Source organism: Chiloscyllium punctatum, chromosome 37, assembly GCF_047496795.1.
Source record: "Chiloscyllium punctatum isolate Juve2018m chromosome 37, sChiPun1.3, whole genome shotgun sequence".
NCBI lineage: Eukaryota > Metazoa > Chordata > Chondrichthyes > Orectolobiformes > Hemiscylliidae > Chiloscyllium > Chiloscyllium punctatum.
This window is the reverse complement of record NC_092775.1, coordinates 52,634,655-52,648,491: the sequence shown is the minus strand read 5'-3', so window position 1 is coordinate 52,648,491 and position 13,837 is coordinate 52,634,655. Positions and strand designations below refer to the sequence as shown.

Here is a 13,837-nt window from a genome sequence, read left to right as displayed (position 1 = left end):
GTGAGTGAGGGTATCTGTATTTATTTTATATTTGGGGCACATTGAAGACGCACCCTGCTTAAATTTTGCCAGATGATCGGAGGCCAGATGAGCCCTATAAAGAATCTTTAACTGCATAGCATAGGTCCTATTACATCTCAAAATCCTCCTCGCATTCTCACAAACGTCTTCCCAAGTTTCCGGAGAGATCTCCACACCTAACACTCTCTCTCCCAGACCTATCGTAATCACTTAATGTCACCTGAGGAACCTCCCCCCAACAAACGATAGAGTGTATTCATTGAAAGAGTGCTCTTAGCCTGAAGCACCCTCGTTCTCTATCAGATCTATAACACTCAGTCAGAAGTGTAGTCTCTTTTCGGATAAAATCTCTGATCTGAAAAGAATGGAAGAGGTCCTAACTTGATAGTCCATACTTATGAGTAATTTGATCAAATAACATTAACATTTCATCTTCAAACAGGTCACCCAAACAAGAGACTCCCCTATCTATCCAGGACTTAAACCCAGGATCCATTGTTCCTGTCCAGAAACCTGGCATACCAACTGAGAGAGTATGGAAAGAAGTTTTACACATATTACCCTCCATCTGTCTCATTGCCCTCCACGCTTTTACAATATTAATAACTATTGGTTTGCGGCAATGTTCTGCAACTATTCTCATTTTGTCCAGAAATGAGTTAATAAGAGGACACTTTGCCTGAGGGGCCTCAATGTCCAACCATATCGACGCTGAGTCCTCAGAGGCACAATCCCTCTCAAAAGATAGAAGGGAACTCATCGTGGAGATCCACTCCTCCCAACCCCTAGAGCACCTGCAATTTTGTAAGTTTGATAAGAGGCCACTTGTGGTGCCAAATAAAAGAACTAAACCAACCACTTAATTTGCAAAATGTTTGTCAAGGAAAAAGCAAGGGAAGCATCTGCAGAGGGTATAATAAGCGAGGAAGAACATTCATTTTAATAAGAGCAACTTGACCTAGCCACGATATTGGAAGGGCCTCCATTCTTAGAAGGTCTTGTTTAACAAATCTGTCAAACAAATGAACAAAATTAGCCTTGACTAATTGATCAAAACTAAAGGTAACAGAGGCGCAAATAAAGAAAGCCTTCCTGTACCCACTTAAAGGGGAACCCACCTTCATCATCTGGTATTCCCCAAAGACCTCACCTTCCCCACCAATAGGCATAGCCTCTGATATTGAAAAATTGATCTTGTAACCTAAGAAAAAGCCAAATGAATTAATACACGGTATCAAATAGGGCACTGAAACTGTCGGGTTTGAAAGAAAAACGAGAACATCATCTGAAAATAATGTGATCTTATGCACCTTCGACCCTACCTTTGGGGCAGCTACGTTAGGGTCCCCATGAATGGCCTCTGCCAGCGGCTCAATCACCAATGTGAAGAGCAAAGGTGAGAGGAGACAGCCTTGCGGACTGCCCCTACCAATGTTAAAATTATCATCTCTCATACCATTAGAGAGAACAACTCCAGAGGATCACTGTAAAGGACCCTTACCCAAACAGTAAACACTTCAACCAGGCCAAACCACTCCAGGGTATAAAAAAGTTACGGCCATTCCACCTGGTCAAATGCCTTTTCTGCGTCCAAGGAAACCACCAACCCTTGAACTGACTGTTGCTGGCACACTGGTCTGTTTCTGTGTTGTACATGTCTATGACTTGAATCATGTTAAGATTAGATTAGATTACCTACAGTCCGGAAATAGGCCCTTCGGCCCAACAAGTCCACACTGACCCACTGAAGAGTAACCCACCCAGACCCACTCCCCTACTCCTTACTATTGCACCTATCACTATGGGCAATTTAGCACGGCCAATTCACCTGACCTGCACAACTTTGGACTGTGGGAGGAAACCGGAGCACCCGGAGGAAACCCGCGCAAACTCCACGCAGGCAGTCACCCGAGGCTGGAATTGAACCCAGGTCCGTGGCGCTGCGAGGCAGCAGTGCTAACCATTGAGCCTCCATGATGCCCCAGTCTCCTAACACTAGTAGAAGATCTGCAACCCTTTATAAAGCCCATGAGATCCTCCTTAACAATAGAAGACAACACTCTTTCCAACCTCAATGCCAGAGTCTTTGATAAAATTTTAAAATCAGAGTTTAAAAGCGAGATGGGTCTGTAAGAAGCGCAGTCCTCCGGGGCCTTCACTTTCTTGAGGATAAGAGAGATTTTAGTCTCTCTCAAGGATGGCAGGAGGTAATCCCAACTATATGAATAGTTATACATGTCTAGCATCAGCCTGACAGGATGTTTACAAATTCTTTATAAAACTCACTGGGCAGACCATCAGGGCCAGGTGCGTTACCACCTCCTCTATCACTTGGGCTGTTAACAGAGCACCAAGGAGAGACACCTGCTCAGCAGACACACCAGGAAGATCCAAATTCCTAAAAACAAAGACTCCATCTTATCCCATCTGTCCTCACAGCTTTCCCAATTGAACAGGATACCACCAAATCTAAAAAAGCCGCAGGAGTTAGGAAATAATCACTCCTTGTGTGACATTTATGAGGATTGGAAAAGAACGTAAAATCTCTGCCCGTGGGGTGTAGAAGTCTCCAAATGTCTACCAACCCTGGTTCCACACAGTGATCACCCAACTGCTTAGATTGTGAAGAAAGCTTTGGGGGGTCTTTGGGCATTCTATCCAGCAAAGGATCCTTAAGGCAATTAAAGTTTCCCACCTCCCCATAATAATATGCTGCGACGCCAAGGCCATCAGCTTAGATAATGCATCAGTCAAATTTAAGAGGGTGGGCTGGAGGACAGTAGACATTCAAAATACCATATCCCTTGCTACGTATAAGGGCCTTAAGAATAACAAACCAACCATAATCATCTTAAACACAATCTACTAAATTAAATGGGAGATCCTCCGGGATGAGTACTGCCACTCCTCTGCTCCTAGTACTAAAAGACGAGAAAAACACCTGATCAAACCCACCCTACTGCAACTTCAAGAGCTCCTTGTCATTAAGAAGAGTCTCCTGCAACAGGGCAACATTCACCCTCTCCTTTCTAAGGCTCAACAACACCTTTTTTTCCTTTTTAACTGGTAAGTGAATCCCTAGGAATGCTGCTAACCATGATCCTTTACAATCACCTTTGCCCTGCCAAGAGGAAGAGTTTGTCTTGCAACACGCTGAGCATGCTCAAAAGGAGACTCAGAGCCAATTTACAAAAAAAACCAAAACAAAACTAATTACAAAACACAAAAGGCACTTAATGGGGGGACTCAACTTCCTGCCCACAGAGGACACTTATATTTCCTACACACAACTCCATTCCCCCCTTCCAGCCACATGACAAACCCAAGCAATGGAAGAAACAAAGGACATTGTAAACACAAAGGTACAACAAAAGCAGTGAGCACTCTGTCCACCCCCTCACAATATATCAATTCCACTCCAGCTCGGAGAGAAAAAAACCCAACAACAGCTTCTTTGGGAAAAGAGTGAAAGTACAAGAAATAAAAGCAACACAAAAAAAAGACACTATTATCCATGTCCATAAATGCACCTACATTAAAGTGTCCAACAAGTTTTTGGCTTGGTCCACAGTCTCCTCATAAGTAATATGAAGCATCTGTGGGTATCTCACTGAATATTGAATATCAAGGTCCTTTAACCTTCTCTTAACCTCAAACGACTTCCTCTTATGGAACACAGCTGCAGAAAAGCCCTGGAAAAACATTATCTTAGTTCCCGATAGGTCAGGGCTTACAAATCTCCCCCCAACCTTCATGAAGTTTCCATGACTCTCTGCTTGTCCCTGTAACATTGAAATCATATCAGAACCAGGCTGGGGGCGGGGGGGGGAAAACTGATCCTGACCGGACCTGTGCACCACAACCCAGTGAGCTCTGTCGACCTTCACCTGGTCCGCCTTGGCACCCAGCCAAGAAATTGTGGCAACCAATCTTCCAAAAAGACTTGCTGACTGCCCACCTTCTACTCCCTCTGACAGGCCAATGACCCAGATATTTTTCATCTACCTCTGTTTTCCAGGTCATCGACTTGCTCAGTCAGGGCAAGTTTCTCAAGGACCTTCTCCAGTAGGTACATCCACATTCTGAATCAGAAAATTTTCTTGTACACACTTAAATTCCTCTCCATCTAAATCCTATACACCATGCCAGTCGCAGTCGATGTTTGGAAAGTTGAAATCCCCTACCATAACGATCCTATTATTCTTGCAGATAACAGATCTCCTTAGAAATTTGTTTCTCAATTTCCTGCTGACTACTGGAGGTGTCTATAGTACAATCCCAATAAGGTGATCATCCCTTTCTTATTTCTCAGTTCCACACAAATAACTTCCCTGACATATCCCCAAGAATATCCTCCTCTAAGTACAGCTGCAATGTTACCCCTTACAAAAAGTACCACTCCTCCTCCTCCTCTCTTACCACCATCCCCACCTTTCTATCCTTCCTACAGCATTTGTATCCTGGACCATGAAGCTCCCACTCCTGTCTATCCCTGAACCATGTCTCTGTAATTGCTATGACATCCTAGTCCCACGGTCCAAACCATGCCCTGAGTTCATCTGCCTTCCCCGTTAGACCTCTTGCTTTGAAATAAATGCAGTTTAGTTGATCAGTCTTGCCTTGTTCTCTGCTTTGTTCCTACCTGCCCTGACTGTTTGACTTGCTCCTTTTCCCAACTGTACCCATCTTAATCTGATCTCTTTCCTCAATGTCTCCTAGTTTACATCCTCCTGCAGCTCTAGCAAATCTCCCTGGCAGTATATTAGTCAGTTTCCAATTCAGTTGCATTCCATCACTTCTACCCCAGAAGAGATTCCAAGAATCCAAAAAAATGTGAACCCTTCTCCCCTGCACCAGCTCCTCAGTCATGCATTCATCTGCTCTATCCTCCTATTTCTACCCTCATTAGCTCACACTATTGGGAGTAATCCAGATACTACTACCCTCAAAGACCTCCTTTTAAAATTTCTGCCTAACTTTCTATATTCTACGTTCAAAATCTCATTCTTTTTCCTGCCTATATCGTTAGTTGCAATGTGTAGAATGACCTCCTGCTGGTCTATCCCGCTATGAGAACATTCCACTGTCTCTCAGAGATATCCTTGAACCTGCAACAGGGAGTCAACATACCATTCTGACTTCTTGCTGTTGGCCATAGAAACATGTGTCTATGCCTCTGATTAGAGAATCCTCTATCATAATTGATCACTTGGAACCTGACATACCCACATTACATTTGAGCTAGTCATGGTACCAGAAACTTGGCTGTTCATATTACATTCCTGAGAGCTGAAAAATGTGTTGCTGGAAAAGTGCAGCAGGTCAGGCAGCATCCAAGGAGTAGGAGAATCGACGTTTCGGGCATAAGCCCTTCTTCAGGAATCCAGAGAGCCCATTTCACCCTGTAATTTCCAAAACAGCATGCTTGTTTGAGATGGGAACAGCCACAGGTCACTCCTGCACTACCTGCCTCCCTCTCAAAGCTTCTCTGGAGGTAACCCATCTATCTGACTGCATCTGTGGTTTTTCTACCTTCCTATAAGTTCCATCCATCATACCCCTGAGCTCTTGTAAATTCCTTATTGCCTCTGACTGCTGCTCCAAACGATCCATGCAATCTGATAGGATTCACAACCAAACACCGTCCTGCAACCATAATAATCAGTAATAGGGAAACTTTCCTTAATCTCCCACATCAGTCTAATAAAGGCCATCTTTGCACCTTAACAGTCTACAAACTCAGAAAATAGCTGAGTCTTACTGCTCCAGGCTAATTTCGTAGCTATGCTTTATATTCTTCACATTTAATCAAGAGACAGTTCTCAATTAAACATGTAATCAAATAGAACTCTTCTCTCGTCATTATTGTAGACTTACAAAAAAGAACGAACAGCAAGGTTACACTTAAAAACTGCACTTATCTGTTCCTGTGCCGTGAGCTCTCCCACACAGGTTCCTCCAAAGTCAGCTATGAATTTTGCTATTTGTTAATTTTTCTTAGACACATTCTGATGTGTAGAGATTCTTGAACTCAAACAGCAAAAGCAGTAGCTGTGCAGAATCACTGCTGTGTCAGACATCAGTGTAGGTTTCTTTCTCCATTTGAATTACTGTCCATGTAGTGTCTACCTTGGTCTCTCTTCCTCCTTTTTAAAGTGCCGTTTGGATCTTTTTTCCCCAAAGTTCCAAAAACAATGCAACAGCTTATAAAACAGTAATTACTGCTCCTGGAATTTGAGGAAGTTAGCTGCAACACCTAAAATACCTCAAAAAAAAAGGAGCAGCTCTTACAGCCAAAATGTGCTCCCAACCTCCATCTTGGATTACAGAGTATCCCTCAGGACCTTACTATTTAGTGTATAAGGCCTACATTGGTTTGACTTTCCAAGGTGCAATACCTCACACACTTATCTGTATTGAGTTGAATTTGTGAATCCTCAGTCCACTTCCCCATATAAACTGTGATCCCCCTAATTTGTGATAACCTTCTTCGCTATCAACTCCTCCTAATTTTATATCATCTGCAAACCTACCAATCATGTATTGTACATTCATATCTAGATCATTTATGTAAATAACAAATAAAGTTTCCAGCACCGATCCCTGTGGGACACCACTAGTCACAGTCCTCCAGTCCAAAAAACAATCTTCAACCATCACCTTCTGCTTCCTACCATCGAGCCAATTTTGAATCCAACTAGTTAGCTCTCCCTGCATCCCATGTGACCGTACCTTCATGTCCAGCCTGCCATGCGGGACTTTGTCAAAGGCCTTATAAAGTCCATATAGACAACATCCACTGCCCAACCCTCATATTTTGGTTACCCCTTCAAAAGATTGTAAAAGATTTGGCAGACTTGACTTCCTATACACAAATCCATGCTGACTATCCTTAATCAGACCTTGCCTATCCAAATGTTGAGTGGTCTTGTCCCTCAGTATCCTCGCCAACAACTTACCCACTGATATCAGGCTCACTGACCTGTAGTTCCCTGGCTTGTCTTTGCTAACTTTCTTAAACAATGGAACAACATTATTCACACTCTGTCTTCTGGAACTTTACCAGATGAAGCTAAAGTCAAAGCAAAAAATCTCTGCAAGAGCCCCTACAATTTCTTCACTAGCCTCCCACAAAATCAGAGGATGCACTTGATCAGGCCTGGGGACTTATTTACCTAAATGCACTTTAAAGCTGCAAACACCGCCTCTCTACTAATTTGTATGCAGTCCAAACCATCATCACTTGTTTCCCTTATTTCTTTAGCACCCATGATTCTCCTCAGTAAACACAGAGGAGAAATATTCATTAAAAACTCCCCGTATCAACTACTCTTAATGGTATCTTTGTGTCTGCACTGTTTCTCGTTTCCTCAGGAGTGCCAGTGACAAAGTGCCCTATCCTTCCTACCCACCCACCCCCAACCTAACATTAACCCCATCACTTCACCTTGAACATTCCTTTCATCTCACAACTTCAAACTTCCTTGGACAAGATGTCATCTACTAGATTTGTACACAGGTCTACTCTGACCTCTTCTAGCAAATCTCTCTGAATCTCGGATTGTAATCACGAACTCAGACTCAGTGGTTAGCACTACTGCCTCACAGCACCATGGACCTGGGTTCGATTCCAGCCTTGGGTGACTGTCTGCGTGCAGTTTGAACATTCTCCCTGTGTCTGTGTGGGTTTCCTCCTATAATCCAAAGATGTGCAGGTTAGATGAACCCGCCAAGCTAAATTGCCCATAGCATTCAGGGATGTGTAGGTTAGGTGCATTAGTCAGGGAAATGTAGAGTAATAGGGTAGGGGACTAGGTCTGGGTGGGATACTCTTCAGAGGGTGGTTGTGGACTTGTTGGGCCGAAGGGCCTGTTTCCACACTGTAGGGATTCTATACAAAAAAAAGATTTTTGTGACAATGGTGCATGTTACCTCCCCATCTTTACTTACTGATCTGTAGCTTACAACACCACCTTTCACACCACTCATTTAATTGCTCTTTGTGGTCCACGATGGTGGGGCTAACCCATCCACATTACCATTCCCCTGCCAAAGACTCATGCTGAACAACCACTCCTTCTTTTCTTGCATACTGGGGTGTATAATTATGCTATTGTAATGCTATTCTCATTGTAATCTACATTTCAAAAGCAAAATAATTATCTCAGAGCATGTTTACTACAAAAAACAAAAGGACATATTGATTAAAACTGCTTAAGTATTCAAACATTGCAGGTTTGATTAGAAACCAATATTAGTGCGAATTGCTTCACTTTTATCAGGTTCATTTCATTTTTCAGATATGTTTTTAACACTTGGAGCATTGCATGACTATAATAAAACATACCAAATATTCTCCCAGGATGATCGTTTGTCAAAAGTGATAACTGGGGCTTCTCCCTTCGCAAGATATGTGAGTGTCTCTTTGACAACATTTTCAATCTTTTTAAGAACATCAGAGCTGGAAGAAAAGTACATCAACTTGTAAGTTTAATGCATGGAACAGAATATCCTCAGATGCTGCCAGACCTGTTGAATTTCTCCAGCAATTGCTGTTTTCGAACAAAGAACGAAAAAAATTACAGTGCAGGAACAGGCCCTTCGGCCCTCCAAACCTGTCACCTATTTTCTAAGGGTCTGTACCTCTTTGCACCCTGCCCATTCATGTACCTGTCTAGATAAATCTTAAATGATGCTATCGTGCCCTCCACTACCACCTCCGCTGAAAACATGTTCCAGGCACCCAGCACCCTCTGCATAAAGAACTTTCCACACATATCTCACCTAAACTTTTCCCTCCTCACTTTGAACTCGTAACCCCTAGTAATGGAGTCCTCCACTCTGGCGAAAAAGCTTCTTGCGATCCACCCTGACTATACCTCTCATGATTTTGTAGACCTCAATCAGGTCCCTTTTCAACCTTTGTTTTCTAGTGAAAATAATCCTAATCTACTCAACCTCTCTTCATTGCTAGCACCCTCCATGCCAGGCAACATCTGGGTGAACCACCTCTGCACCCTCTCCAAAGCATTCACATCTTTTTGGTAATGTGATGACCAGAACTGAACGTAGTATCCCCAATGTGGCCAAACCAAAGTCGTATACAACTGTAACATGACCAGCCAACTCTTGTACTCAATACCCCGGCCGATGAAGGAAAGCATGCCATATGCTTTCTTGGTCACTCTATTGACCTGCGTTGTCACCTTCTAGGTACAATCAACCTGAGCACCCAGGTCTCTCTGTACATCAACCTTCCCCAGGACTTTTCCTTTACTGTATACTTCGCTCTTGAATTGGGTCTTCCAAAATGCATCAGCTCTCATTTGTCCCGATTGAACTTCATCTGCCATTTCTCTGCCCAACTCTCCAATCTATCTATATTCTGCTGCATTCTCAGACAGTCCCCTTCACTATCTGCTACTCCACCAATATTAGTGTCAACTGCAAACTTGCTAATCAGACCAGCTATACTTTCCTCCAGATCATTTATGTACATCACAAACAACAGTAGTCCCAGCACAGATCCTTGTGGAACACCACTAGTCACAGGTCTCCATTTTGAGGAACTCCCTCCCACCACTACTCTCTGTCTCCTGTTGCCCAGCCAGTTCTCTATCTAACTAGCTAGTACACCCTGCACCCTATGCGCTTCACTTTCTCCATCCTTATCAAATGCCTTACTGAAGTCCATGTATATGACATCTACAACTCTTCCCTCATCAAGCAAATTTGTCACTTCCTCAAAGAATTCTATTAAATTGGTAAGACATGATCTTCCCTGCACAAAACCATGTTGCCTATCACTGATAAGCCATTTTTTTTCAATATCTTCTTTAGCAGCTTCCCTAGTGACATTAAACTCACCAGTCTATAATTACCTGAAATATTCCTGCTGTCCTTCTTAAACAAGGGGACAACATTAGCAATTCTCCAGCCCTCCAGGACCTCACCAGTGTTCAAGGATGATTCAAAGTATCTGTTAAGGCCCCTGCTATTTCCTCTCTCGCATCCCTCAGTAACTGGGATAGATCCCATCTGGACCTGGGGACTTGTCCACCTTAATGCCTTTTAGAATACCCAACACTTCCTCCATCCTTATGTCAACTTGACCGAAAGTAATCAAACATCTATCCTGAACCTCAACATCTCTCATGTCCCTCTCCTCAGTAAATACCGACTCAAAATACTCATTAAGAATCTAACCCATTTTCTCTGACTCCACGCATAACTTTCCTCCTTTGTCCTTGAGTGATTACATTAGATTAGATTACTTACCGTGTAGAAACAGGTCCTTTGGCCCAACAAGTCCACACCAACTGCCGAAGCACAACCCACCCAGACCCATTCTGCTACCTTTACCTAACACTAGGGGCAATTTAGCATGGCCAATTCACCTAACCTGCATATTTTTGGATTGTGGGAGGAAACCGGAGCACCCAGAGGAAACCCATGCAGACATGGGGAGAATGTGCAAACTCCACACAGAGAGTCGCCTGAGGCAGGAATTGAACCCAGATCTCTGGCGCTGTGAGGCAGCCGTGCTAACCACTGTGCCACCGGGGGCCAACCCTTTCTCTTGCTCTTTATATATGAATTAAAGGCTTTGGGATTTTCCTTAACCCTTTTTGCTAAAGATATCTCTGACCCCTTTTTAACCCTCTTAATTCCTAATTTCAGATTGGTCCTACATTCCCGATATTCTTCCAAAGCTTCGTCTATCTTCAGTCGCCTTGAACATCTGGACCTCCCACCCACTCTGTTCCGTGATCAGTCAATAAACACTAGCAATTCGGTCTGGTTCTGTAAGATTTCACACTTTACTTAATCTCAGCTGGGCACAGGTTGTCCAGAACAGAAGTTAAACACTTCTGTGTTCTTCGGAGAAACTGCACACATGGCTGAAGGCAAAGACGATATTATATCTTTTTTGAGAGAAGTACAGGCCATCATTACACAGCACATTCAGACAATTACCAAGCAATTTTAATGAAATGATGTTTTTGACAGCAATTTAGCCCAACGATATTTCTTGGGAACCAACCTTGTTTTCCAACATACAGGTACTCATATCTCACAAACCTAGTCTCTGCACCTGCACTTGCAAGGTCTGCTAATCTTTGGTGAGGCAGACTATGGTTAGTTCAGCTTTTAGCAGGATTAAAAGCCATTTTATGCAACTTTAAGCAGAATTGTCAATTTGCAACTTAGAAGCCATTTTATCATGTTATTTGCATTAAGAAGCCATTTTATTACTGCCTATGTTAGTAAGAGCATGCATTAAATGGATTTTCCTGACTACACCTAGTTACTCCACTCTGTATTCAGATTTCAGATCCTCAGCCTAGACTTTATGTACACTTCCTTTTTCCTCTTAACTAGTTTCACAATTTCACCTGTCATCCATGGTTCTCTAATCTTGCCGTTTCTAGCCCTCATTTTCATAAGAACATATCTCTCCTGCACTCTAATCAACCTCTCTTTAAAAGCTTCCCACATATTAAATGTCGATTTACCTTCAATAGCTGCTCCCAATCTACATTCCCCAGCACCTTCGCAATTTTCGTGTAGGTGCCCTTCCCCCAATTTAGCAGTCTTACTCTAGGACCACTCTTGTCTTTGTCCACAAGTATTCTAAAACTTATGGAATTGTGATCACTATTCCCAAAGTAATACCCTACTGAAACTTCAACCATTTCCAACACCTAGTTCAGTATGGACCTTTTCCGAATTGGATTATTTATATACTGCTCTATAGAACCCTCCTGGATGCTCCTTACAAATTCTGCTCCAAATACACCTCTAACACCAAGTAAATCCCAGTCAATATTGGGAAACTTAAAAAGCTCCTACCACCAACAACCTGTTGCTCGTCCATCTTTCCATTATCTGGTTACATATTTGTACCTCTACCTCACGCTCGCTGTGGGGAGGCCTGGAGTACAGCCCCAGCATTGTTACCACACCCTTCCTATTACTGAGCTCTACCCATATTGCCTCACTGCTCAAATCCTCCATAGTGCCTTTCTTCAGCATGATTTGGAGATGCTGGATTGGGATGTACAAAGTTAAAAATCACACAACACCAGGTTATAGTCCAACAGGTTTAATTGGAAGCACACTAGCTTTTGGAGCGCCGCTCCCTCATCAGGTGATTGTGGAGGGCTCAATCCTAACAGACAAAATTTATAGCAAAAATTTACAGTGTGATGTAACTGAAATTATACATTGAAAAATTGATTGTCAGTTAAGACTTTCATCTGTTAGAATACAGTGATAGTTTCACTTCTTTCATGTGTAAATCACAAAACCTTTTTTTTAAAGTTGCATTCTCGGGTTAGCTGTTAACAATGGTGATAGCTAGACAATATGTTGAAGGTGTTAGCCCCCTGTGTTCTCTGCCTATGCCATGATGTTTAGATTGATTCTAATCTAAAAAGTGAGACAACAGAGTTTTACATAAACTCATGCAGTTTTTGAGTTCAGAGTTCTACATGAACGTATGCAGTTTTTGAGCAAAGTACAAATTCACCCCACAAAGTATATGTGTGTATCTGGGTCTTTATCTGTCTGTGTGTGTCTGTCTGTCTGGGTTGGGGGTTGCGAGTGTGAGAAAGTGTATGTGCGTGTGTAGTGAGTGCAGAGTTTCTTAAGTCTATGAGGGGGTGCGCATGGGAGTGTGTGTGTGTCTGTGTGTATGTGTTCATATGTATGAGTGTATAGGAGAGTGTGTGTGTGTGTGTGTGTGTGTGTGTGTAGTGCAATGGTGGTCACCTGTAATCTGACACCTGGAAGTACTCTGGGATGCCCTCACAAGAATGGGATACGATGCCCAACTCATCGACCGCCAGTTCCGACGTGCCACAGCAAGGAACCGTAATGACCTCATCAGGAGACAGACACACGCTGCAACTGACAGGGTACCCTTCATTGTTCAGTATTTCCCAGTACCTGAAAAATTACGCCATGTTCTTCGTGACCTGCAACACATTATCAATGAGGATGAGCACCTCACCAAGACCTTCCCCACACCTCCACTACTTGCCTTTAAACAACCGCCAAACCTCAAACAGATCGTTGTTTGTAGCAAGCTGCCCAGCTCTCATGACAACTCCATACAACCCTGTCACGGTAGGCGCTGCAAGACGTGTCAGAGTGTGGACATAGATACCACCATTATGCGTGGGGACACCTCCCACCTTGGACATGACAGGTACTCATGTCACTCAGCCAACATTGTCTATCTTATACGTTGCAGGCAAGGATGCCCGGAGGCATGGTACATTGGGGAAATTGAGCAAAGGCTACGACAACAGATGAATGGGCACCACACAACAATCAACAGACAGGAGGTTCCCTCCCAGTTGGGGAACACTTCAGTGGTCCAGGACATTCAGCCTCAGATGTTCAGGTGACCATCCTCCGAGGTGGACTTCGGGACAGGCAGCAGAGAAAACTGGCCGAGCAGAGGCTGATCGCTAAGTTCGGTACCCATAGGGGGAGGGCCTCAATCGGGACCTTGGGTTCATGCCACACTACAGGTGACCACCATTGCACTATACACACACACAGATACTCCTACACACATACACACTCACACACACAGGCACTCCTATACACTCATACACATGAACATACATACATACATACACACACACTCCCACACTCTCATATGCACCCCGTTACAGACTTAAGATACTCTGCACTCACTACACTCACACACAAACCCCCCAAACCCAGACAGACACACACACTGACAGACAGACAAAGACCCACATGCACACGTATATTTTGTGGGATGAATTTGTACTTGCGG

At 43.4% G+C, this 13,837-nt stretch overlaps 1 protein-coding gene across 2 annotated transcripts in view; it reads right to left on the bottom strand.

Annotated features, from left to right (window-relative positions):
- Positions 1–13,837, bottom strand: part of spo11 (SPO11 initiator of meiotic double stranded breaks) — a 75,147-nt gene that overhangs the window by 57,508 nt on the left and 3,802 nt on the right. For both annotated transcript variants that reach the window (XM_072556829.1, XM_072556830.1), the window contains exon 2: positions 8,369–8,482. In XM_072556829.1, the coding sequence (XP_072412930.1) occupies positions 8,369–8,482 (114 nt within the window). The remainder of the gene's footprint in view (positions 1–8,368; positions 8,483–13,837) is intronic.